The sequence below is a fragment of the Drosophila navojoa genome, chromosome 2, assembly GCF_054131105.1.
Source record: "Drosophila navojoa isolate 15081-1374.11 chromosome 2, UAZ_NAV_1.0, whole genome shotgun sequence".
NCBI classification, from domain to species: Eukaryota; Metazoa; Arthropoda; class Insecta; order Diptera; family Drosophilidae; genus Drosophila; species Drosophila navojoa.
Genome location: NC_142890.1, coordinates 30,605,459 through 30,631,206, shown reverse-complemented (window position 1 = coordinate 30,631,206; position 25,748 = coordinate 30,605,459). Strand labels below are relative to the sequence as shown.

The following is a 25,748-nucleotide window of genomic DNA, read 5'->3' as shown; positions in this document are numbered from 1 at the left end:
TCCTATACGTGTGCACACATACATTCAAACATCTTCTAGCACATTCTTAGAATCACATCAGCAGTTAGTTTCGTTTAGTTCTGCTAGATGGCGTTGCATCAGTGAATCTATTTCAGTTTTGACATGGAAAATCAGAACAGAAGGGTGGCGTCAAGGTAGAAAGCGCGGCGCTTGATCACGAAGTCTCGGGTTCAAACCCAGAGCTTTTGTCGTAATTCTTTTTTTTAATTGTTTCAAAATTTTTATATATTTAAATACATCGAAATTGAAATTTGAACCATACTAATTGTGCTTTTCTATTAGTTTGGTTCAGGGTAGTATCTAGTCGAGCGCACTCGACGAGAGTTTTCTTACTTGTTTAAGTGTGTTTTTATTCATCATATGTATATACACACGAAGTCTGGAGTCTCCAGGTCTAAAAGTGTTCAAATGAGGCTGAAAAACAAGATACATTTTTCGATTATTCTCGATAAAAAAGTTATCGGATGAGTTATCGAAAAAATAAAGCAAACTCGTACTGCGTATGGTATACACGAGTATTTCAGCTCTCTAGCTTTTGTATCTTCTGAGATACAGGCGGACGGACGGTCGGACAGACGGACAGGGCTATATTGAATCAGCTCGTCGTCCTGATCAAGAATATATACTTTATGGGGTCTGCGATGATTTCTTCTGCCCGTTACATACTTTTACTCAAAACCATTATACCCTGATTTCCCATTTTCAATAGGTTCAGGGTATAAAAATCGAATGTTAATTGATACTTTAACAGTTGTGCTTGTCAAGTATATAACAGTTTTATTAAATATATGTAAGCAAGTCAGTATATCCATGTTCGCGTGAAGTCATCCTATTTCATTTTATCGATTGTAATTAAGTTTAAGCAAGTGTGATTGGTCCTTCTATTTGACTCTCCTATATTTTTAATTTTGTCAGGTAATATATGTATGTTCGCGTTTCAGCATTATTTAAATAAATATATTTAATATAGTCATTTGGCGGAAAACAAGCGAAACAGACACCAAAAGTTTATTTACATGCCGCAATATATACGGGCACACACAACTATACCATGAAATTGCGCTCTTTTGGTCCATCCCAATGAGCTGGTAAATACATTGTGTACAGACAGTGTGTGTTCCCATTAATAGGTAACTCTTCAGTAAATTTAACGCAGAGTTTTATGTACTTGTGATATTTTGCTGACACCCTGAACCCATTAGGAAGGGGTATGATGATTCTGTGTGGCACGTATGTAACAAGTAAGATGGCTCTAGTCGAGACTGCTCGACTAGGAGCTACCCTGAACCCTCCAAGCTGATATTCATATCATTCTGCACTTCTTTTATGCACGCATACATACATACATATCCCTTCACGCGCCCGAGCTCTGCTAACTGTGCACTAAGCAGCGACTGCGCTTGGGCTGCGCTGCACTCTGGGCAATATAATTTGAAAATTTTTTTTTAATTTTTAACAGAACGTTATCATATGGTTAAAATGTCTGTACATTCTAAAGCAAAGTCTCTAGTAGTTGAAATGAAGGGGGCCTGGTATCCAAAATCTGTTGATTACAAAATGTTTGTATTCATCATATGCATATACACAGTGAAGTCTCCACGTCAAACAGTATTCCAATGAGGCTCAAAAAACAAAATCCACTTTTCGATTATCCTCGATAAAAAAGGTATTGGATAAGTTATCGAAAAAATAAAGCAGACTCGTACTGCATATGGTATACACAAGTATGTCTGTATGAACGCCGAGATTTCAAAAGATATGAGAGCTAGAGAGCTGAAATTTGGTACTCATGTATACCATATGATTACGCTCTGAAAAAAATTATTCAACAAATAAATTCTCATATTGCCCACACTGCAGCGCAGCCCAAGCGCGGTCGCTGCTTACTGCGCAGTTAGGAGAGCGCATTCTAGAATTGCGTGTGTATGTGTGTATGCCTAAAAGAAGGGCAGAGTGATTAGAATATCAGATTAAAAGGTTCAGGGTATCTCCTAGTCGAGTATATACTAAAATATGTAGATATTGGACTTAGGTCCTATATAGAAATGTCTTCGGCAATGGTATCTCTTAGTCGTCACCCTAAATAAGGTCGATGGCTTCCGTCTCACATAAATTAATTTCAAGATACTCATAAATTATGCCCGTTCGGCATTATGAATGGCAAACGTTAACGCGACAGAGGCGTAAATTTATAATGAGATAAGTAGCCCAGTGAATTCGTGGTAGGATAATGGCCGCAGGATTATGGCTTGTACTTGTTCTTGTTGGTACTGTTGTTGGCTGTTTGCCTTGCGGCTGCAAGCCTGTAAATCTGCATAAATTTTTATTAAACAACAAAAAGTCCTTAACAGTGGCGCACTTGATATAAAGTCAACAAATCAGATAAACAATGCACTGCCAGCGGCTAAGAGGAAAAGCTATTATTCCCGCTGCGCGTTAAATGTTTTCAAGTGCCTAAACACAATTGGCCAATTAGTAGACACGTGCTCTTGCCGATATTAGAGCAAAAATATGTAAATGCAAAGATATGTTAATTTAAGGAACATGCCCTGTCATAAGGTCCGATGTATCTAATTCACAACTTGCGGCTTCTTTCATAGCAGAAAGTACTGCTGATAGCTTTTTTTTATACCCCGAACCCGTTGAAAATGGGAAATCAGGGTATAATGGTTTTGTTAAAATGTATGTAACAGGCAGAAGGAGGCGTGGCAGACTCCACAAAGTGTATATATTCTTGATCAGAGCGACGAGCTGAGTCGATCTGGCCCTCCCCGTCTGTCTGTCCGTCTGTCCGTCCGTCCGTCTGTATATATCAACGCGTCGATCTCAAATAAACAAACAAACAATAAACAAATTCTCATAATATTCTCGTAGTCGAGCAGTCTCGACTAGATCTTTCTTACTTGTCTTATTATTTATATAATTAATATAATATAATTAAAATTATATAATAATTTATTTATTATATAGCACTTAAATAGCAAAAGTTGTAATTTTTTGTTTTTAATTATGCTCAGCACAGCTTGCCACGTGATATTGCCGATTTGAATGAAATTTTCAGCCTTTTAAATTAAATGTTCGGCCAATTTAAAATATTTGTAAACTCATTCACATAATGGTTATATTTGAAGCTAACCTTTAATTTGAAGAACTTAGTAACAATTGGAGTCGATATCTGATATATACATAGCAAAAATCAAAACATAACATAAAATTATTAGATGTGCTGGAAATATATTATTTATAGATATGTTTAAACTTTAAAGTAATTTGGAATTTTGATACTCCTCGTGTTTTTCCCCTGCTCACATTCAAAATAACAAACAAACTTCTGACTCATATGAATATTGTTATTATTTTCTGGAAGTACAGTAAATGCTATGCTCCACATGATTTAGTTCTAGTGAAAATAAGTAATCTGATACCTTTCGGCCGTGTCCGACTAGAGGTCATGCAACTTTATTTTGTGAAATTCATACATTATGGATACGTGTAGCAATTTCGATTCGTTGTAGTCATGCCTTCAAAAAGGTATAAAATAAAAGGCCCAAGCCCGAATGATATTTTCGTTTTAAAGAAAACTACAATCAACATGAAACTGGTAAGGAAGCAAATTTGTTTGCTCACTTAAAAGTAACAATCTTATATTGATGTCTCTTACTCACAGATTCTACTCACTGCTGTGCTAGCTGTCTTGTCAGTGGGTGGCCCTGGCGGTGAGCCTAGGCAAGACCCACCAATATACCCACAGTAAAACTTGTCTCTTCAAATATAATGTACATTCAAATATACAAATCACAATGCAGAAATAACTTTTGAACTGGTAAAATTATTTATTTTGGGTAGTCTTAAGCCGTAAGCCGTAAGCCGTATCAAATTATTAAGAAATTTAAACTACAGATTATGGACGACCAACAGAGTTAAATTATAAAAAAAACAAGTAAGAAAGCTCTAGTCGAGACTGCTCGACTACGAGATCCCCTGAACCCTACAAGCAACTGATATTTCAAAAATAATTAGCAAACACACACGCACACACACACACTCACATATACAGGCGATTGCGCTTGGAATGCGCTGCAGTGTTGGCAATATAATGAAAACTTATTTGTTGAATAATTTAATTTCTAGACGTACGATCGTAATTTCAGAACGTAATCATAATATTAAAATGTATGTGTATACCGAAGCTCAAGTCTCTAGTATTTGATATACGACTTTTACAAAGATGAGGGTGAGGGGGTGGATTTAGGGGTGGGGGGTAAATTTTAACAAAAACCGAAATTGTATAAAATTCATCTTAATATACATTTTAAATTTGTAGACTCTAGCTTGAAAGATGTAGGAGATATAATTTTTTAAGTGGTCTTCGATAAGGCTTTTTATCGATAAAAAAATATCGGATTGAGTTATCGTTTTTTAGTGATAAACTCGATATGCGCGTGATATATACGGACATTTTAAAAAAAAAGTTTAAGTCTCTAGCTCTTATATCTTCTGAAATCGACGCGTTCATACATACGGACGGACGGACAGACAGACGGACAGGGCCAAATCGACTCAGCTTGTCGCCCTGATCAAGAATATATATACTTTGTGGGGTCTGCCACGCCTCCTTCTGCCTGTTACATACTTTTAACAAAACCATTATACCCTGATTTCCCATTTTCAATGGGTTCAGGGTATAAAAAGCTCTAGTCGGAGGTGCCCGTCAACGTGATTCCCTGAGTCCCGATTGTATGTCTGGGAGACTGCTCGACTAGGAGATACCCTAAACCGTGTGAAGAGCTGATATTCCACTCATTCTATTGATTATATACACATATAAAGTCTGAGGTCTCTCGGTTCAACGAAACGAAACTGCCATTCGGATTAGTAGACGGACGGACACGCGGGCATTGCTATATTGGCTCAGCTCGTTACCCTGGTTAAGAATATATGTTATTTTATATTCTGATTATGCGCTAGAAAAAGATTCTCTAAATATATATATTAAATTTATATAATTACAAAATTAGATATATGAAAAATTTTTCCTAAAATTTCATTATTAGAACGATTTTGTTAGGCTCACATGATTTTACTGTTCAATATTTTACTAATTAATTCTACCAGCTACTAGACTTAATCTTCAACAAAATTGTTAAGTTAGTTAAGATTGTGGCTCGCCTTCCGAATGAAAAGGATCCATGGCGGAACAACTGGTATAGACGGGCATACCACGTGATTGAGATGGAGATGAATCGTTTGTTTCGCTCCGGGCATTTCATTGTTAATAAATCGGAATATTTAAAGTTCACTCCAGCAGAGCGCAAATATCGCGGCACAGATCTACGCATTGCCAAACTTGAGCTTGAGTATATCATGCCCAGTCAACAGCTGCATCTGATTGACGTTACTCACGGCATTAAAGGACACCCAAGGAAACTATACGACACACTCCTCAACCTCAACTGGTTAGCGGTCCGCGAGGAGCACTACTCACTCGAGAATGATCCGTATCACATATTGCGACAGCCCCATCTGGATCTATCCAACATTAACGAGTTGGAAGTACGAAAAATGTCCGAGCACTATGAACACCTCCTAAGTCTTCATCGCATCGATCGCCCAATGTCGTCCAAATGGCTGCGCCGTGAGCGCATTATCCACTCTGACACTGCATTTGTGGACGTGAACATTAACAGTCACTGTAAAATGGATTTAGCGGACAGCTTGTACGGCCCACCAGTAAGCGAGATTATCGAAAAATATTTTAAAGCCGTTACTAAGCATCGCAAGGAATGATATACTAGTAGTCGGATCCTCAGGCTCAGTTCAGTCACTCGTCAAGAGCAGCAAACTGAAGCAAACGTTTCTCTAAGCTGTGAAGTCATTAGTTGATATATTAATATTTATTCAAGGCACACGAAGCTAGTCTGAAGGATAATAGTGTAACAAAATATTAGATTTCATTTTGCTAATTGTCACTAAGCTAAGATCGAAATATGTTTCACTTCACGGATTAATAGAAATTACAGACTTATATTTTTATAAAGTCGCATATATGCAAATTTCGCTAGTAAATTATGAAATGTAAAACAAAATAAAATACAATTAAAAATTTTTATTAATTCTTTAATGTAAAACTTTAGCAGATTAAACTTTTTTATACCCTGAACCCATTGAAAATGGGAAATCAGGGTATAATGTTTTTGTGTAAAAGTCTGTAACAGGCAGAAGGAATCATCGCAGACCCCATAAAGTATATATATTCTTGATCAGCACAATGAGCTGAGTCGATATAGCTCTGTCCGTCTGTCCGTCCGTCCGTATGAACGCCGAGATCTCAGAAGATATAAGAGCTAGAGAGCTGAAATTTTGTGTGCATACTCGTGTATACCATACGCAGTACGAGTTTGCTTTATTTTTTCGATAACTCATCCGGTAACTTTTTTATCGAGAATAATCGAAAATTTGATTTTGTTTTTTGAGCCTCATCGGAGTACTATTAGACGTGGAGACTTCAGATTTACTGTGTATATACATATGATGAATACAAACATTTTGTAATCAACAGATTTTGGATACCACGCCCCCTTCGCCCCCAACTTGTAAAAAACTTATTTCAAGTACTAGAGACTTGTGCTTTGGAATGTACACACATTTTGACCATATAAATACGCCCTGAAAATTTCATTAAGATCGTATGTTTACAAAGGAGTTATTCACCAAGTAAATTCTCATACTATTGCCCACACCGCAGCGCAGCCCAAGCGCAGTCGATGCTTATAGCGCAGTTAGCAGAGCGCGGGCGCGTGAGGGTGGATGCATGTATATTTATGTGTGCGTGCATAAAAGAAGTGCAGAATGATAAGAATATCAGCTTGAAGGGTTCAGGGTATCTCCTAGTCGAGCAGTCTCGACTAGAGTCTTCTTACTTGTTTTTGACTCATATACCCCAAGTAGGAGCGACGCTCGCAACTGTAAAGGAAACTTTTGCTTCTACCGATTCTTGAATATGCACGACGATTATCGATGACCGTCAGCCGAGGTGCTGCTCGTGTCCAGATGATAGTAGTGGACACTTTCCCTCGCAGGGCAGTAACGGTACTTCGGCCAATAGGAGACTGCGGACGAGGAGATCGTCAGCAGCTTTAGTAATTCCTGCGCAGACAGGAGCGAGTAAGTTCACGTAGCCGTGCGACCAAGAAGTGCATTGTGAGTGAAACAAAACTATGTGTGCCGAGAGCGATTCGAATGGTAGGAGTGGCCTGTATATCCAAGCAAATCCTGGATTGTTCTCTGGAACGTTCAAGCAAACCTAGCGTGCCTTTAGCACAAACAATCCTGTGGCAGGTGTGCCTTGCGGGTGCGAGTCGTCATAAGTGTAACTCATTATACATATATTCAAGATAATTGTTATCGCAGGGGCTTCAACAAATAAATTTGTTGGCCCCGACTTACAGTCGGCTGCAACTAGCAATTAAATAAAGCTCCTTTGAGATATGAAATATAGTACTTCCCCATTTACCACGCCCCTATTAGTAAAGATGAACTTAAAGACGAGTATTAATTCAAAATTTCAAGTTTCAATAGACTCTTTCTTCGATAGATACAAAAAAAAATTATAAAAAAAGTAAGAACGTTGCAGTTGGGCGCTAACGACTGCGGAATATTAATTCACACCCCATCAGTAATTTAGTAGCTATGTTTTGCTCTAATGCTGTAAAAAATTCTCGATTCGCCACGACCCTACTGGGAGTAGACACTTAATTTTTGGAGAGGTCACGGAAAAAGCTATTCTAGTTGCAAAATTTGGATGCTCACGCTGAAAAAATTACAGAGCAATAAATAAGCGTAACAATATTATTTGGGGAATCGATAGAGCAAGTTACTAGTAACTTAACTATCCAAATTTGAAGCTTTTAGCTCTTACACTTTATTCATAACATTAGCTCACGAGCAAAATTTTAACGTTCTAGCTTAAAAAGTCTAGGAGATGCAGTTTTATCCGATTTGCCACGCCCCTAATGAGCGTAGATATATCCGCCATCGCACGTGATCGGTGGTGCGGATCTACATCCCAAATTTGAGCTTTCTAGCTCTGTAAGTGAAAAATTTAACACTTTTTAAATCAGAGAGATACACGAGTATGTATTCCAAGCCTCAATAGCTAAAGCATAGAAATGAACTGCGTTCATACGGACGGACGGACGAACAGCAAGACGGACATTGCACAAAACTAATATACTCGTTTGAGTATGTAAGTAAGAAGGCTCTAGTCAAGACTGCTGGACTAGGAGATACCCTGAACCCTTTGAGCAAACGATATTTCAATAATAATTCGCACACACACACACTACATACACATACTGCGACTGCCCTTGCAATATTATGAGAATTTATTTGTTGAATGATTTAATTTTTATACGTACAATCTTTATGAAAATTTCAGAACGTAATCATAATGTTCAAATGTATGTACATATATTCCAAAGCACAAGTCTCTAGTATCTGAAATACGTTTTTTCCAAATTGACGGCTGAATTGATTACAAAATATTTGTATTCATCAAATGTATATACACAGTAAATCTGAAGTCTCCACGTCTAATAGTATTTCAATAAGGCTCAAAAAACAAAATCAATTTTTCGATTATTCTCGATAAAAAAGTTATCGGATGAGTTATCGAAAAAATAAAGCAAATTCGTACTGCATATGGTATACACGAGTACGCACAAAATTTCAGATCTCCAGCTGTTATATCTTCTGATATTTCGGCGTTCATACGGACAGGCGGACAGACGGGCAGGGCTATATCGACTCAGTTCGTCGTGCTGATCAAGAATATATATACTTTATGGGGTCTGCTGTGATTCCTTCTACCTGTTACATACTTTTCACAAAACCATAATACCCTGATTTCCCATTTTTTATACCCTGAGCCCATTGAAAATGGGAAATCAGGGCATAATGGTTTTGTTAAAAGTATGTAACAGGCAGAAGGAGGCGTGGCAGACCCCACAAAGTATATATATTCTTAATCAGGGCGACAAGCTGAGTCGATTTGGCCCTGTCCGTCTGTCTGTCCGTCCGTCCGTCCGTCCGTATGTATGAACGCGTCGATCTCAGAAGATATAAGAGCTAGAGACTTGAAATTTTTTTTCCCAGGTCCGTATGTATCACGCGCATATCGAGTTTATCACTAAAAATCATAACAGCTCCCGATATTTTATTATAGATTAAAAACCTTATCGAAAGCTAGTTTTTTAATTATATCTTCTACACCTTTAGAGCTAGAGCTTCCAAATTATAAACGTAGACTTATGTGTATTTTATATAATTTCGGTTTTTGTTAAAATTTACTCCCCACCCCTAAATTCACCCACTCACCCTCACATTTGTAAAAGGCGTATTTCAAGTACTAGAGACTTCTGTACATACATCTGAACTATATAATTAAGTTCTAAAAGTTTCATTAAGATCGTACGTCTAGAAATTAAATTATTCAACAAATGAATTCGTATCATATTGCCCACACTGCAGCGCAGCCCAAGCGCAGTCGCTGCTTACTGTGCAGTTAACAGAGCGCGTTCTAATACGTGAGTGTGTATGTATGTGTGCCTAAACGAAGTGTAGAGTGAGTAGAATATCAGATTGGAGGGTTCAGGGTATCTCCTAGTCGAGCAGTCTCCCCTAAACCCATCAAGCCACACACACACACGTGCATACACGCACACACACACACACACACACACGTGCATACACGCACACACACACACACACACACACACACACACACGTGCATACACGCACACACACAAACACACACACACACTCACATTCGTAGGCGACTGCGCTTGGGTGTTGCCAATATTATGAGAATTTATTTGTTAAATAATTTAATTTCCAGACGTACAATCTTCATGAAATTTTCAGAACGTATTCATAATGTTAAAATGTATGTGTATTCTAGTTTTTGAAATACGCCTTAAAAATATGAGGGTAAGGGGGTGGATAAACAGTTGGGGGTCTAAATTTGAACAAAAATCGAAATTGTATAAAATGCATATTAATATATATTTTAAATTTGGAGACTCTAGCTTTAAAGATGTTAGATGTGATGTAATATGGGATGTGATTTTCGATATAGGTTTTTATCGATAAAAAATATCTGAATGAGCTATCGTTTTTTAGTGATAAACACGATATGCGCGATATATATACGAACATTATAAAAAAATATTTGAAGTCTCTACCTCTTAGATCTTCTGAAATCGACGCGTTCAAACATACGGACAGAGGGATAGACGGACGGACAGACACAAATTTCATGCACTGTATATATGTATAGGCACTGACAAAACACTGGTCAGTGATATATGTACATATGTATGTCGGGTCTTCGTTATTGTGTTCGTAGTAAACTACAGATTTCATCATCGGATGGAATAGTCGTTACTTTTCTATCAGCCCTTGCCGGCATATTCTTCTTAACGCTGGAGCTGCGTGAATTCCATATTTTAAAAAATGCAAGTCATCTGAATAGAATCGGCTTCTGACCATCTTTCCATACTCCACGCTGCCACCTCATAACACTACGTGACACGGACTACACTCAGCAATCGGGAATTTTGGTAACCCTGATTGCCACCACTGACCACCACCGCTGTGTTGTCTGGTCACTGACCAAACAACACTGTTGTTATTATCACTGTGTTGTTTGGTCAGTGATAATAATAATGTTTTAAGAATATTATTTGCTTCGGTTTAGCTTTCACATCGAATTTGGATTTTGATCTGATGAGTTTCTATTAAACACATACCCACACACACAGCTATTCACACACCTAAACACATAACACAAAAAAATACAAAATTAAAAAAAAAAAAATTAAAAATTAATATAAATAAAAAGATATGAAGCGCATTTATGCCGATACTTATGTGCCGAAGTACCTTAGTGGGAAATGGTCGTGGGACAATAAATCCGACAGTCTGCGCTTTGAGCAGCACCACGACTTGGCCGATAAGAGGGAGCGCTATATAGAGACAAATGGCTATAAATTCCTGCGGACGATAAATCAAGAGGAGGAGGTAATATTTCGACAGGAATTCGTGCGCGGAGATAATACATTCGATACTGACACAGTGGTGATTAACGATGTGCGTGACCTGGTGCTTTTCTTATCGCCCAGCGAATTTCTGACTGTCAAATTTATTGAGTTTATTCACAAACCCGCGGTGCACAGGTTGCTGCATGCTTTGATCATTTACTTCGAGTACTTCTTGCGGATGGTCGAATTTGTACTGATTCGACGAGATGAACTGGCCGGCAACATGGCACAGATACAGAGTGAGCAAACGAACGATATGAAGCGTATATTCTCGATCTACTTAAGTCAGTACCGGATGCTAGTGGCTCGCAACTATAGTGCGATCCTCAAAGGCGAGGGGGATATGGCGCAGTTCTACCACATGAAAGAGATTGTAAATATTTCCGCCACCATAAAGGATAAGTACTTTCACGAGCAATTCCTGGCCGTGGCTATACAGATCGTATGGATTACCCTGCACAGACGTGCCTATTATGTGATTGAAATGGAGATGAATAGGCTATTTCGCTCAGAGCACTTCATCGTAAATAAACCGGAGTATCTGAAATTTACGCCATTGGAAGTCAGTCTGCTATATGGGCGCAACAATCGCCTTGTCAACTATCGTAGCCAGGTATCCCCACTTATTCAGGAACTTCAGCTTATACCCGAGGAAGATTTGCCAATCCTATGGATAGGTGAACGAAAGTATCGAGGCACAGACACGCGCATTGTTCAGATTGAACTGGAGTATATTGTGCCGGGGCCGCAGTTGTTTATGATTGATGTGACACATGGGATACTGGGGCATCCAAAGACTCTGTACGATACTATGCTGAACTTGAATTGGCCGGCGGTACGATTTGCCAACTTCTCCATTGAGTACGATCCATATCAAATCGTGCGGCAGCCGTGTCTGCAACTGCCCAACATTAACGAGGACAAGATGCGTAAGATGTCCACACACTACGATCAGTTCTTCAAAGTGTTTCGCATCTATGAGCCATTCAGCCTACAAATGCTCGCAAAGTGGGTTCGACGCGATCGATTGATTAACTTTTATCGTACTGGCGGCGTCTTGCAGGACATATATCTACGCTGCACAAAGGACTTGAACCAGAAAGGATATGGGCCCCCAGTGAATACCATTATTGCCAAATACTTCAAGCTCATTGCAAGGCATCGCAAGAACGCGTACGGTATTAGTGATAATCGATCCAGTATAGCTACTCTATCGATTATGAGCATGTCAAAGGATCGCAAGAAGGCAACACAGGACGATCGTTTCTTTGAGGAGTAAAGTGTGGTCATGTTTAATTTGAATGTTATATTCATATTACATTCTCAGCAAGCGCGGCTATTGCTTTAAAATAAAAACGAACATACCAAAATCTATTTAACTAATGAAACATTGTTTATTAATTATTATGCTAATCGAATTATTAATTCTATTCCAATTTTCAATCAACACATTCCTATAACTAATAATCACTTTATATGTGCATATATGTATATAACCAGAGACACTAACCAGAGAGCACATAAACTAGACAACTAGTGGAAAGCTGTTTGCGCGTTTTTTCTGGGGCTTTAGCACCCCAGACAGCTTTGGATTCGCTCGGCTCCCTACTTTTAGGTTCGAGCCACGAAAATATACGAAAGCACACTCATTTTGCTTCATGCGCTCGACCAAGTTGGTCAAATGTTGATCACTCTATACTCAATATTTCCCCTGCTCTCCCTCTGTCGATGCTCTCTGCTATCTCAACTATGATGATATACTTAAATACATACATATGTAAGAATAGGAATTGTGACGTCACAGCTCACAGTTTTCAGTTTGAGCTCTGCTAATAGTCCATAATTCAGAATAATCACTAATTTAAAAATGAAAAATTTAAAAATAGTGGTAAAAACTTATCAGCAATGATGTGATAAAGCCATTATATAGTCAAATTTATGAATCTCTATAGAATTGTAATTAACCGCTCAGCTCGATTTATTTTTATCTCCTGGTTTCAAGATATATAACAGTGTCAAACTTGCTTAATTATCTAACAAATTAAAAAAAAAACGCGCACGCACCACTTTGTGAAATAAAGACACTGTTAACTTAACAAACTGCATTGCATAACCTAGCAAACTCTATCGTGCGACTGTTATCACATGCTTTAAATGTACGCAAAGAGCTTAGTAAGTTGTCTAATCTCAATGTGTGCCGATCTGGAACCTCGAACGGTTCCGCCGTATAATCATTTTACGCAAATTGGCGACCCTGTGCTTCGGATTCGTTCGGAAGAAGTTCCACCTGAACGATTAGACAGCAAAGAAATCCATTGCATTGTGGATCAGATGGTAAAAGTGCTCCGTCATTACGACTGTGTGGGCGTTGCAGCGCCCCAATTGGGTGTTCCACTGCGAATTATTGCCATGGAGTTCCGCGAGGAAAAGCGTGAACAGTTTACACCCGAAGTGTACCACCAACGCAAGATGTCTACATTGCCACTCAGCGTAAGCTAAAATTCTACACATATATTAATAAATAACCATTTATCTTTTAAGGTTTTTATCAATCCAAAAATAGAGATAATCGGCGATATGCAGCACACTCAGCCCGAAGGCTGTATGAGCGTTCGCGGCTTCTCCGCTCGAGTGACTCGATACGATCGCGTACGAGTCACTGGTATTGGAATGCTTGGAACACCTGACGAACAGGAACTTGTAGGATGGAGCGCGCGCATAGCGCAACATGAAATGGATCATTTAAATGGCATAGTTTACATTGACCGAATGGACGTTTCGAGCTTTATATGCAATACATGGGCACGGATTAATTCAAATGGTGGACGTGATGTCATAACGTTTGATAAATAATTATTTTGAACAAACTTCTAATTTGAATTGCTTCGCGCCCTAATTCGGAGCAGCTGGTTAACAGAAACTATCGAAAGAATGACACTGTTAACTATCGATTAATGTACGTAAGCCCTGGCTGAAATGTACTTTCGTATTTTTAGCTTTCTTTACAAATAAATAAAGGCAGAAACTTACCTTTACTAGTGGAATGATTAAAAGTCAAGTTAATTTTAAGATAAATTATATTAAAAAATCTCTTTTTAAGGGTATAAGCACTGTTTGGTCAGTGGTATAAGCAAGTAGACTTGACTTTTTTATTGCATAGTGTTACGGTTACGCTTACGCCGGCAAAAGGCAAAAAATGTTAAAGCTACATAAGTTGTGTGGACTGAATGCGAGGCAACTCAGCACCAGCCGTGCAGCCTCTCAATCTTTCAGGAAGTGGTACCAAAAGCTGTGGACAACCGAACGCACAAATTTACCGCCCTACAGCCACTTCACACAGATCGGAGACCCCGTGCTGCGGGACAGAGCGGCAGAAGTCCCTGTGGAATGTGTGGACAGCAAAGAGATTCGTGCGATAGTGGATCGCATGGTGCAGGTACTACGCAAGTATGACTGTGTGGGTATTGCTGCACCCCAAATTGGCGTCTCCCTGCGAATAATTGCCATGGAGTTTAGGCGGGGCATTAAAAAGGAGCTTCCCGAAGCGACGTACAGGGCGCGACAAATGTCCGAGCTGCCGTTGACTGTAACATGAAGTAATAATACGCATACATCTATAATATTAACTTATCATTCTCGCCTGTTCGCCCAGGTATTTATCAATCCAAGACTGAGCATCACAAACTATACCAAGCACAAGCATCCGGAGGGTTGCATGAGCGTTCGCGGATTTTCAGCGGAAGTGGAGCGTTATGAAGCTGTGAAACTGTCCGGGCTGGACAGACAAGGAGAACCCCTTTCGTTGGAACTGAGTGGCTGGAACGCGCGCATTGCCCAGCATGAAATGGATCATTTGGATGGCAAACTGTATACGGACCACATGGACCGTTCCACTTTCACGTGCACCTGCTGGGAGACGGTGAATACGAAGTCTGGCCGCGTGGAAATCCCCTTTTACAAATAATGTCTACACGCTGTTTCTTCTAGTTATTGTTGCTAAAAATTTATTCATTGAAACGGAACTGTGTTTGTTGGCAACTGTTTTTCTGTTCATTTCTCTGCGCTCATATACATTCTCAGATTGTGATTGGCTGTGCCTAGGGCAGTTTTGGCTTTGAAGTACTCGGGACTGTCCCAGAGGTCACGTTTGTCCATCATGTATGTGAAAAGTTCATTGTATTCACGCTGTAGCAGCTTGTGTGTACCGGCGACCTTTCTGCGCAGCTCGTCGATTGCTTGGGCCAAATTTTCGCGGGCAGCATCAAAAACAGCTTCGGCAGTGGACTCATCCAACGCAGGCGAGTCCGTTGCCTTAGGCCCCTCGTGCTGCAACGTACGCAAATGCATGCGCTGGTTCTGCCAGTCGTCCCACTGTAGCTGCAACAACTTGCCCAAGTAGTTGAGAACGGCAGTCCGCAGGATGAACTGCCGGATACCGGGATGGGCTATGTTGCGCACACGCACTCGGAACATCCTCAAACAGTTGCTCAACTCTCTGATTCCTAATGTCAAGTTACATTGAATGTCGTTACTACAGACCCGGCTGCTTAAATAAATAAATCCCTACGGGAAATAGTACAAGTGGAATAATTTTGGCAACTATATCGAGCATTCATAGTTAGATGTTTCGTCTATTATACTTCATCAATAAATTCCAGTTGAATAGTATAAATTGAAGGACAGCTTTCCAGCAATGCTCGTGCCTTCTCCCCTCTTGTTATAAAGAAGCAAGCAGTGGTCTGTTTTGAAACCCTCATTAAACATATACAAACACTAATAAGATGTTCACTTTGATAAAATGGGAACAAATATGAGATGATTAGGGGTAATCAAACTAGGTAAAACAAACCTTTAAATAGCTCTGCAGTTAATTGAATGTAATTGAATGAAAGAAACTCATAATATCCTTTGCCTCTTATAAAAACTAAAGAAATGTAATAAGTGCGCCGATATACATATCTTTGTCTAGTTATATGGTTCTTGAAGTGTCCACATATATGAATATAGTATACATGGTGCCTTTATGTCGAAATTGCGTTGCTCTCTCATTGGATTTACATTAATTTACGCATTTTATTTAAAACGTGAAGTGGGGTCGTAAAAATAAATATAAATATATAAGTTAAAATTGTTGAAACGACGTGAAGTATAAAAACTCCCCAATCCAAATTTTCATTTTCTAAGCCCCGTTAAATGGAAAACCCGGTAAATAGAAAACCCTCTGTAATTCGTAAAAACTTCTGTTTCCTTGCCATTTCGAATTATCGAGACTCGAGTGTATATGCATATACATAAGTTCGTGATCCATATGAACAATAGATCTAGTACAACCATTGTACACTCCACTTGTTGTAGATCTATGTAGATCCAGATTCAATAATTTTGTCGATTTTTGTTAGAGCACTCTTACTTGCTTTGACATATGTATAATTTTTAGACAGAATATTTACATCAATTATTAAAACTTAGATTAACAGGTGTCATAATCAGTGTCATAAAACAATCTATAGACTCTTAAAACAATCCTTCGATCTGTCCCGTCTCGGTGTTCAGATCGATGTCATAGATGGCTGGGCGAGTGGACAGTCCGGGCATTTTGGTTATATCGCCACACATGGCAACTACAAAGCCAGCTCCGGCGGATACATAAACACTCTGAACCTTGAGAGTGAAGCCCTTGGGTGCACCTTTAATGTCGGGATCGCCAGTAACGGAAGCGGAAGTCTTCGACATGCATATCGGAAGGGAACCAAAGCCCTGCAAAAGCAAAAACATTTAAGGCAACTCCATAGGGACGTGAATATGAATGACTTACTGCGTCGGTCAGGCGCTTGATCTGATCCCTGGCTTCCTGGCTAAGTTCCACTTGCCCCGCTCCGTACATGGTCTGCGCAATCTTGGTCATCTTATCCGCCAGAGGCAGGTTTGGTTCGTAGAGCAGCTTAAATTTGTTATCCAGTTGACTGGCCTCGATGACAGCCTCTGCCAGAGGCACGGCGCCGGCACCACCGTCTGACCAGTGGGTGGAGACTACGGCAGCAAAGGCGCCCGCCTGCAAGGCGGCCTTCCTTAAGAGCGCATGCTCGGCCGGAGTATCAGCCACGTGGGCATTGATGCTCACCACGACGGGCATGCCGAACGAGCATCCATTGGAGATGTGCTGCAGAAGATTTGGTAGGCCCTTCTCCAGCAGTTCCAGGTTCTCCTCTGTGTACTGTTTGTTGAGCGGGGCACCTGGCGTAACTGGAGCTCCTCCGCCATGCATTTTAATAGCCCTGACCGTGGTCACCAGCACCATGGCGTCGGGCTTCCTGCCCGAGTTGCGGCACTTAATGTTGCAGAACTTCTCCATGCCAATGTCCGAGCCGAAGCCTGCCTCGGTGCACACGAAGCCCTCGCTGCCCACCAACTTGAGGCCGATCTCATCGGCAATGATCGAGTTGCAGCCGTGAGCGATGTTGGCGAAGGGACCTGCGTGCACTAGCACTGGGGTGCCCTCCAGGGATTGCATCAGGTTTGGTTCCAGGGCATCCTTCAGCAGCACAGCCAGGGCTCCCGTTACGCCCAGGTCGTCGGTAGTCACGGGCACGCCATCCTTGTTAAATGCCACGACCATCGCGCCAAGCCGGCACTTCATGTCCGCCAAGCTGGAGGAGAGCGCAAGCACTGCCATAATCTCACTGGCCACCGCAATAGAGAAGCGCGTCTTGCGGCACATGCCCTTCTCACTGGGCGACTGGCCAATCGTGATCTCGCGCAGATATCTGTCGTTAATGTCCACCACGCGCTCCCACATGATGGTGTCCACATCGATGTTGAGTCGTGAAAAGGCCGCGGCTTCCTCTGGGGTCAGTTGATCGGGATCCGTTTTATCAATGCCCAAACGCTTCAAGCGACGCAGCTGAATCGGGGAGAACTTACGCTGCCCCTTGATCCTCGGCACCAGCCGGTTGTACAGAGCCGTGTCCGATTGCGTCGCCTCGTGGAAGATGCGCGTGTCCAGCTGGGCAGCCACCAAGTTGTTGGCCGCCGCTACGGCGTGAATGTCGCCGGTGAGATGCAAGTTGAACTCCTCCATGGGTATCACCTGGGCATAGCCACCGCCCGCTGCTCCGCCTTTGATGCCGAAGGTGGGTCCCTGCGAGGGCTGGCGGAGTGCAGCGACCACATTCCGCTGCTTGTGCGCGCCGAGCGCCTGGACTAGGCCCATCAGCGTGGTCGTCTTGCCCTCGCCCAGAGGCGTGGGCGTGATGCCCGCCACAACGACATACTTGCCCACCGGTTGGTCCTTCAGACGCTGAATCACGCTCAGCGAGATCTTGGCCTTGCGGCTGCCATACATCGACACCTCGGTCGGCAGCAGTCCGATCTCCTCGGCCAGCTTCCCGATGTGCTTGGGTCGCTGCGCACGCGCGATTACGATGTCAGACGGCACAGGCCTGGCGGGTCGCAGCGGCAGCACCTCCAGCGGCCACTGGCTGCGCCTGGCACTAGCCGCTGCCCTGGTGGCCGATACCACGGTGTTCTTCATGAGCATGGCCACGGTCATTGGCCCCACGCCTCCCGGCACAGGTGTCAGATAACCCGCCACCAGCTTCGCCTGCTCGTAGTCAACGTCGCCCACCAAGCGGCTGCCACTCGCTTTAGATGCGTCTGCAAGCAACAGGATGCGGGTATTTCAATTTAATCTCCAATGCCTGCGCCTGGGTCTATATCTATGCTGCTGATATCAGGCTTCCAGCAGCTTGATGTCTGCTATAGCCCAGAGAAATCTGTTTACTAAGTTTCAAACAGAAATTCAGAGCGTGGAAAGCAACTAGCCGAGCTGCTTATCAGGGTCGCAGCAGAGATCAAACGGGAGATTTAACACGGAAAATAAGAATACTCCTTACCGACTAGAAGATACCCTATTCAGACTAATCTGAAGACATTACCCAAAGACAAGATATATCAAAATAGGTCTTCAAAATCCTATTCAAAGTAATTCTATTCAAGATTTTCATTGGCCTTATTTAACTATGAATTAACGATAAACGAACCGGTAGCGGCCAATGTTCATTTCCTGCTTATGATGCTGATCTACATTAAGTAAATTCCATTAACACTCAACTATGATTAAATAACCTGAGACCTGAGCCTACGCTAAGCTGACGGGCATGACTCGATCAATAGATAGAAATGAACTTTAAGCGTCTGCCGAAACTCCTTCAGTTTGATATGATACATACATATATATATTGTTATAGGTTATGAGATCCAAAAGGCAGTAAAGAAGTCGACGAATAACCATGGCAAGACTGAACCAACTTTCCATCTCAATATAGAATATATATTCCTAATGATCCCATCTTAATTAGAAGTACACATATATGCCAAATGATCTTGAGAAACTTTCCTCTTGGCTACAGCAATGTCGCCTTTTTGCATTCCTAAAGGAGTTTCGGTTTGCCACTCACCTGGCTTCACATTGATGCCACAATCGATGACCACTGCGCCAGGCTTTATCCAGCTGCCCTTGACCATCTCGGGCACTCCGATGCCCACCAGGAGAATATCAGCGCTACGCGAGATCTCCTCCAGGTTGCGTGTTTTTGAGTGGCAAACGGTGACCGTCGCGTTCGCCCACTTGAGCAGCTCGGCAGCTGGCGTGCCAACGATCTTACTGCGACCGAGGACAACGGCTCGAGCGCCGGCGATCTCCACTCCGGTGCTGCGAATTAGCTCGAGGCAGCCCCACGGTGTGCAGGGCAGAAAGCCGTTGAGATCGCCCACGGCGAGGCGACCCTCATTCACTGTGTGCAGGCCATCCACATCCTTGGCTGGGGAGACCGCGTCTGTAATCCGGTGCGCATCGATGGCCGTCTCGCAGTCCAAAGGCATCTGAACAATAATGCCATGCACCTGAGGATCGGCATTAAGGTCGCTCAGCTGTGGGAACACATGACGCGCGATTGATTAGAAACAATCGAGGTGTTAATTACTTGATAGCAATTCAATTAAATGCTCTATGGGAAGGGTGTGATAATTTTCTTATTAAATGTGTAACACATTGAAGGCAAACATTCATTTCTTTATACAGTTTATACAAAAAATGAACAGAAACAAACTCATGAAGTCAGTTATTTACTTAAGGTCTGTCATTATTCAACTTGTTTTGTTGAAAAATTAAGCATATGTTTTTTGAATCAAAGTTTTTATTTCCCCTAAAAGAGTCCCTATTTTCAATTTCATTAAATCCTAATGTCTAATTTGAAAAGCTGTACGAAATTGAAATCGAAATATCTCACAGTTTTGATTATAGAGTTGTGTTGGTGCAGTCGTCCACCTCCTAAGCTTACTAGAAAATAAACGATTTACTTAATTAAAAATAAATAATAAGATTCAGATTTAAGAAATTCGACCCTCAACCATCCTTCTCTGTTTCCATAATTCACATATTGATCTCATTTGCAAAACTATATTATTTTCATAGCTTAGGAACAATAGGTCACCTATTTTAGGAACATGCAGTAACAAAATATATACATACATATTATATTTAGGTTGCTTATTTTAAATGCGATAATGACCGAGTCTGTCAATTCATAGCTTTCAAAAATAATGTTTAAGTGTCAATTTTTTGCACAAGCAGCAGGTAGGAGCCTAGCATATATGTAAGTTTTTACATATACATATGTACATATACCATATCTTCTTTATTTTAATGCTTTCGTTTTGCTCGATCCGACAGGCTGCTCGCAGGTAATTAATTTTTGATTAGTATTTCTTTTGTCAGCTATTGCATAACACGTTGATTGACATTGACTTTGGCTTCGACTCACCTTATCGAGCAGCTCCGACTCGGTGATGGATCTGGGCAGCTGGACGTGCACGGCATTGATGCCAATCTCCGTGGCTGCCTTTATCTTCATGCGAATGTAGACATTGGAGTCCTCCCGGCCGCCCACCTGCACGATTCTGAGTCCGGGCACAAATCGAGCGCCCTCAGCCCTCAGCGCATTCACTTGCTGGCGCAGCTCCTCGCGTATATTCCTGACATGGGGAACAGGTGCACCGTGGTGCATTTAGCATTCAGCATTACAGGTGCCAACTCAGATGGCTACTCACTTGGCCACCGCCGTGCCGGATATGACTTTCGCCTCCACGGTCATCTTTCTCGCTTTCGGCTCTCTGCAAAAACGCACAAAGTATTGAAGTATACGCGCAATGTTAGGTCCGTGGACGAGGCACGATAGCAACGATAGCTGACGGTCGCGCAATGCAACTGAGCTCCTATCGGTCGCGCCGGTGCTATCTATACCCATAGCCGTAGCCGCACATCTATGGGCGGCCATAGGTGCGCCTGTGTGTGTGTCTCGCTCTATCTCAGGCTAATCGCGCTCCGCCCTCCCTTCCAGCGCTCGCTTATCAGCTGACATTTGTGATTATTCGGTTTTGGGTTTCGGTAGGGTCACAGCTACTCGTAAACAAATACGCGACTGCAGTAGAGAAGACAAGACACGATTCCTCCATTGGCCTACAATCAGATCTCTCCCTCACTCTCTCCTTCTCTCTGTGACCGCAAAATGACATGCGAGCCGGCTTCGACTGCTTGCTTTGGTTGTTTGGTTAAAAGAGTTCCATCATATAAGTGATAGGAAAAATCTCTAGCAATCCCTAACAATCTTAGGCTTAAGCAATATAATGAAACGCATTAAAAATCATGGGAATATCTTATATACATGCATATGTAGTATAAATTTATAAAACCAAATTCTTAACTATAAAATAAAAACAATTTTTTTAAAAATAATTTCTAGTCCAGAAAAAATTGTATTTATGTAGTACATGTTTTTAAATAAAAGAAAAAAAGAAACTTTACAAACATTTATCTTTAAACAAACAGTTTTAAATCATTAAGTTATTTTCTTATTTTGTCCTATTTTTTGTAATGTGTAGTAGTGTAGTATTCATTTAATCATTTTTTAGAGATTGACGGGCATCATTAGCTTGAACCAGTTCAGATGACACTAAAACAATACATTTGCTTTATTTTCCAAAAGTTTTCCACTATTTAAAACATCGTCTTTGGAACCACTGTGCGTTTGGAATAATTCTATTTCATATATATAACACTGATTTCGTAATCTATTAATGCCTGAATTCGGTGCGAAACAAACGAATTCCACGAGAAAACACAAAACGCAAACAGAAACCAGCAACGAAGTAAAAAAAAAGAGTAGAAACAAAACAGAAAAACGTGCCTTATCGCAAGGTGCCAATTGCTATGCAGATAACATGAAAATCGGTGGACATATCAATTAGCAAATTCCAAATATAAACAAGGGAGAGAGAGAGTTAGGTAAGTAAGAATGATAAAGAGGGGTAGGGAGTTTTCAGTATTTTTTGTTTTATTCCTGACCAGAGTTTTCGTCTTTAATCTATTATTTACTTTATTTTAACTGCGGCGCGCAGCTTGGCCGAGCGACTGCGACTGTTGCGCGCGATCTCCGAGGCATCGGGTAGGATGACGTGTCGATGCAGTTGCCGCCAGTTGGACCGGACGAAAGACTCCATGAGCTGTGGATCATGGGTAAGACCGTGCCCGCTGTATTTGAGCGGCAGGGGATTGGCCACGCCCTCAATCACATTTCCGTTGAGATGCCGCTTGACAATGGTGTCCTCCAGCGAGTGGAAGGTGATGGCCACCAGCCGGCCCTGGGCGCGCAACAGCAGCTCCTGGGCCAGCAGCATGCCGTAGTTGATCTCGTTCAGCTCGTTGTTGACAAAGATGCGCAGGGCCTGAAATGTCTTGGTGGCCACATGCGACGGCCGCTGCAGCTTGTCCATACGCTGTCCCTCGCCCAGCACAGCGGCAACCAGATCCGCCAGCTGGCGAGTGGTTTCTATGCGCTGCAGCGCGTTGCGCGCCTCGACGATGGCACGCGCTATCTTCTTGGCCGCCTTCTCCTCGCCATAGACGCGCAGAATGCGCGCCAGGTCTGCCTCCTCGATACGGGCCAGCACATCGGCGGCGCTGACTCCGCCCCGTCCGCAATCCATGCGCATGTCCAGCGGCCCGTTGTGGGCGATGGAGAAGCCGCGCGCAGCTTCATCGAACTGCATGGAGCTGCAGCCAAAGTCGAACAGCATGCCATCGAAGCTCCGAGGCGGCACATGTAGAGTTTGCAGCAGCTGCGGGAGATCCGAGAACTTGCCAAGCATTGGGATTAGGCGTCCTTCGTAGTTCTGCTCCTGACTCATGCGCTGGGCCAGCTGATGGGCGACTGGATCTCGATCGAGGGCGTAAACTGTGGTCCCCGGGCAGCTGTCTAACAGCCGCCGCGTATGTCCGCCGGCGCCAAAGGTCATATCGATGTACTTGCCACCAGGCACCGGCTGCAGGTACTCGATGGCCGTCTCGCAGAGCACCGGCACGTGCAGAGCTGCTTCAGCTGGAGGTGAAGGCGTAGCCGTAGCTGTATAGGGTCTATTCTGTATTGCTGTTAGTCTTAGTCTGGTCAGGAATTGCTGCATCAGCTGCTGGGCTCTAATTGCGTTTGCCATCGTTCAGATACTGCAGAAACTCCGAGCTGAGCACCTGGTTGCACTGGGCAGCAGTTAAGCCCGTTGCCGTCGACTCGAACCGCCTCGTATACTTCTTCGCGTAGACGTTATTCGAGAGCCTCTCCAAGGCGTCGATCTGCCGGTTCAGCTGCTCAGCGGCTGCGGAGTTCTGACTGGAGGCGTCTTTTAGCCTGGCCGCTTGCTTACGGATTTGCTCGCCCAGATCCCTTTTAGGTGGGAGAGAAGATGTTGTTTGGTTTTCAGATTCGCAGTTTTAGGTGTGTTTTGTGTTTCGTTGCAGCGAAAACTTGGCAATAGTTCAACAATAAATGATACCAAACGAAGCTCAAAATGCAAGAGGCGGGAAATGAACACAGACTGAATCTATTTTGCACAGGTAATAATAACCTGTATATTAATTCCACTTCAAGAAATTCAAAGTAAATCTTTACTTCAGATAAACAAAAATGAATACAACTATTTATTATACTGAATACTTTTACACAAGCCAAACAGAAACTCAGCAACTAAGCCAATTCGAATAAATTTGATGATGTTTCCTCGCAATTAAATCACTATTAATTAAGATTTAAAGTATTTAACTAATCCAAATTAGAAAACAATTTAAATGAACAGAGTGCTTAGCTTGGGGAAGTGGATTCAACTATATATTATACCAAAATGTTTTGCCATCGGCAAGCTTATGTCTTCGACATATTTATGAAAATCCGCACAAATGAAGTCGATTTGAAGCTGAAAAAAATAGTCATTACATAAGCCGTTCACAGTCTAATAAATAATTGAATAAAATCGTAAACGTTTAATGCCAATATGTATGGAAAATCAGTGAACTGTTAAGATCTTAGCAAGAAAACTTTAGAAGTACTTTGCATTTATAAAAAATACATATTTTTTTTTATATAAATGTTAATAAATCAATAATATAAAAAATTTATTTATATTTATTTTCGTTTTCTTTTCTTTTTTTTTTGTGTGTTTGTGTGTTATATATATTTTCAACTTTTGTGAGCCAAGCCACGACCAGCATACGAACTGCTTTTAGCAGTTTTGCATCTATTCATTTTAATGTAAACTAAATACTTCTTATTCGTGAATTCATTCTTACGCACTTACATAGTCAATTCATGGGCTCCAAGAAGGAAACTCTCTGGTATTAATTGGTAGGCATATTTAGAAGACATTATGAAATACGATTTTTAAGACAAACCTCACTGCATACAAAAAAAAAAAAAAAAAAAAACCAAGCGAGTCCGACAAAAAGCGCTAAGACACTGAAGCTGCGCTTATGTTCTACCCAAATACGTTCCAAAAAATTGCTTGACCATAGATTTAACAATCAAGTTTAAATTATGGAAGCTGCTGGCACGTGCCACAGCGAAATGAAAACAAGTTTAAACAAAATCCAATAATACACCGAACACAACTTACGTTCCGCTGTGGAACATGTTGCCATGTGCAACACCGTTGAAGAACGGTAATATCAAGCGACAAATTAACTGCGGTGTCCTTACTTATTTCGACCTAAAACATATCAAAGTAGTATGGCAAGTGACATACAGTTTGTTTTGTAAGCAAATGCAACGTGAAATGGTTAGATAATGTCCATTGCAAGACTCCGCTGAACGAACATTTGACTGAATGTGTCTGGAAGCTCTCATACCTGCCGACTTTCGTTTTTTCTGCTGGCCACTTCTCTAGTACGTTCAAAAATCTCTTATATGGTGCAGACATGCTTAAAGTAACACAATTTCTAGAAAAGTTAATAGTTTTTACCGCCAAAACAAAAACATTGCACGCGCAGAACAGCTGAGCAATGTAGTCATTTAGAGCACTAGAAATGGCATTTTGCTGCACTGCAAAGCAGTGCTGTAAAGCCTGAAAACTATCGCACACATAAAATATCGATACCATTGATACATGGAGCCACTAACCAAAGATGGAGCGAATATTTAAATTGTATAACAGCCGGAACATTAATTAAGACAACAAAAAGCAAACTCTTATTTAGTAAAACTACTTAACGTGAATTAGATAGGATGGGAAATAATCAATCTATTATTA

General features: G+C 41.6%; 7 protein-coding genes across 9 annotated transcripts; 4 read left to right on the top strand and 3 right to left on the bottom strand.

Annotated features, from left to right (window-relative positions):
* Positions 1–5,253: 5,253 nt before the first annotated feature.
* Positions 5,254–5,808, top strand: LOC115565564 (uncharacterized). Its single transcript, XM_089261960.1, has one exon. It carries the CDS (start codon positions 5,254–5,256, stop codon positions 5,806–5,808), a length of 555 nt encoding a protein of 184 aa, XP_089118086.1.
* A 5,037-nt stretch (positions 5,809–10,845) lies between these two features.
* On the top strand, positions 10,846–12,508 carry LOC108649846 (protein phosphatase 1 regulatory subunit 36). Its single transcript, XM_018098924.3, has one exon. It carries the CDS (start codon positions 10,924–10,926, stop codon positions 12,397–12,399), a length of 1,476 nt encoding a protein of 491 aa, XP_017954413.1. The 5' UTR covers positions 10,846–10,923; the 3' UTR covers positions 12,400–12,508.
* A 740-nt stretch (positions 12,509–13,248) lies between these two features.
* LOC115563661 (peptide deformylase, mitochondrial) lies at positions 13,249–14,155 on the top strand. Its single transcript, XM_030386978.2, has 2 exons — positions 13,249–13,610; positions 13,662–14,155. The coding sequence occupies exons 1-2, from the start codon at positions 13,275–13,277 to the stop codon at positions 13,971–13,973; spliced, it is 648 nt and encodes a 215-aa protein (XP_030242838.2). The 5' UTR covers positions 13,249–13,274; the 3' UTR covers positions 13,974–14,155.
* A 100-nt stretch (positions 14,156–14,255) lies between these two features.
* Positions 14,256–15,158, top strand: LOC108650056 (peptide deformylase, mitochondrial). The gene is made up of 2 exons (XM_018099178.3): positions 14,256–14,706; positions 14,773–15,158. The coding sequence occupies exons 1-2, from the start codon at positions 14,317–14,319 to the stop codon at positions 15,082–15,084; spliced, it is 702 nt and encodes a 233-aa protein (XP_017954667.1). The 5' UTR covers positions 14,256–14,316; the 3' UTR covers positions 15,085–15,158.
* LOC108650179 (uncharacterized) lies at positions 15,098–15,745 on the bottom strand. The gene has a single exon (XM_018099299.3). It carries the CDS (start codon positions 15,591–15,593, stop codon positions 15,171–15,173), a length of 423 nt encoding a protein of 140 aa, XP_017954788.1. The 5' UTR covers positions 15,594–15,745; the 3' UTR covers positions 15,098–15,170.
* Positions 15,746–16,541: 796 nt separating this feature from the next.
* Positions 16,542–25,418, bottom strand: pug (pug C-1-tetrahydrofolate synthase, cytoplasmic). 2 transcript variants are annotated; one of them, XM_089265583.1, is made up of 6 exons: positions 25,348–25,418; positions 21,228–21,290; positions 20,942–21,152; positions 19,577–20,048; positions 16,936–18,773; positions 16,542–16,877 (listed from the first exon to the last, which is right to left on the bottom strand). In XM_089265583.1, exons 1-6 carry the CDS (start codon positions 25,416–25,418, stop codon positions 16,635–16,637), a joined length of 2,898 nt encoding a protein of 965 aa, XP_089121709.1. In that variant the 3' UTR covers positions 16,542–16,634. The 2 variants fall into 2 exon arrangements, with proteins under 2 accessions (XP_089121709.1, XP_030242861.1); XM_030387001.2 differs by lacking the exon at positions 25,348–25,418 and having other exon boundaries at positions 21,228–21,408.
* Positions 22,493–25,521, bottom strand: LOC108649951 (putative methyltransferase-like protein 15 homolog). 2 transcript variants are annotated; one of them, XM_018099059.3, is made up of 2 exons: positions 25,348–25,521; positions 22,493–23,893 (listed from the first exon to the last, which is right to left on the bottom strand). In XM_018099059.3, the coding sequence occupies exon 2, from the start codon at positions 23,664–23,666 to the stop codon at positions 22,548–22,550; it is 1,119 nt and encodes a 372-aa protein (XP_017954548.1). In that variant the 5' UTR covers positions 23,667–23,893; positions 25,348–25,521; the 3' UTR covers positions 22,493–22,547. The 2 variants fall into 2 exon arrangements, with proteins under 2 accessions (XP_017954548.1, XP_089121742.1); XM_089265616.1 differs by lacking the exon at positions 25,348–25,521 and adding an exon at positions 24,801–24,887.
* Between the last annotated feature and the right edge of the window lie 227 nt (positions 25,522–25,748).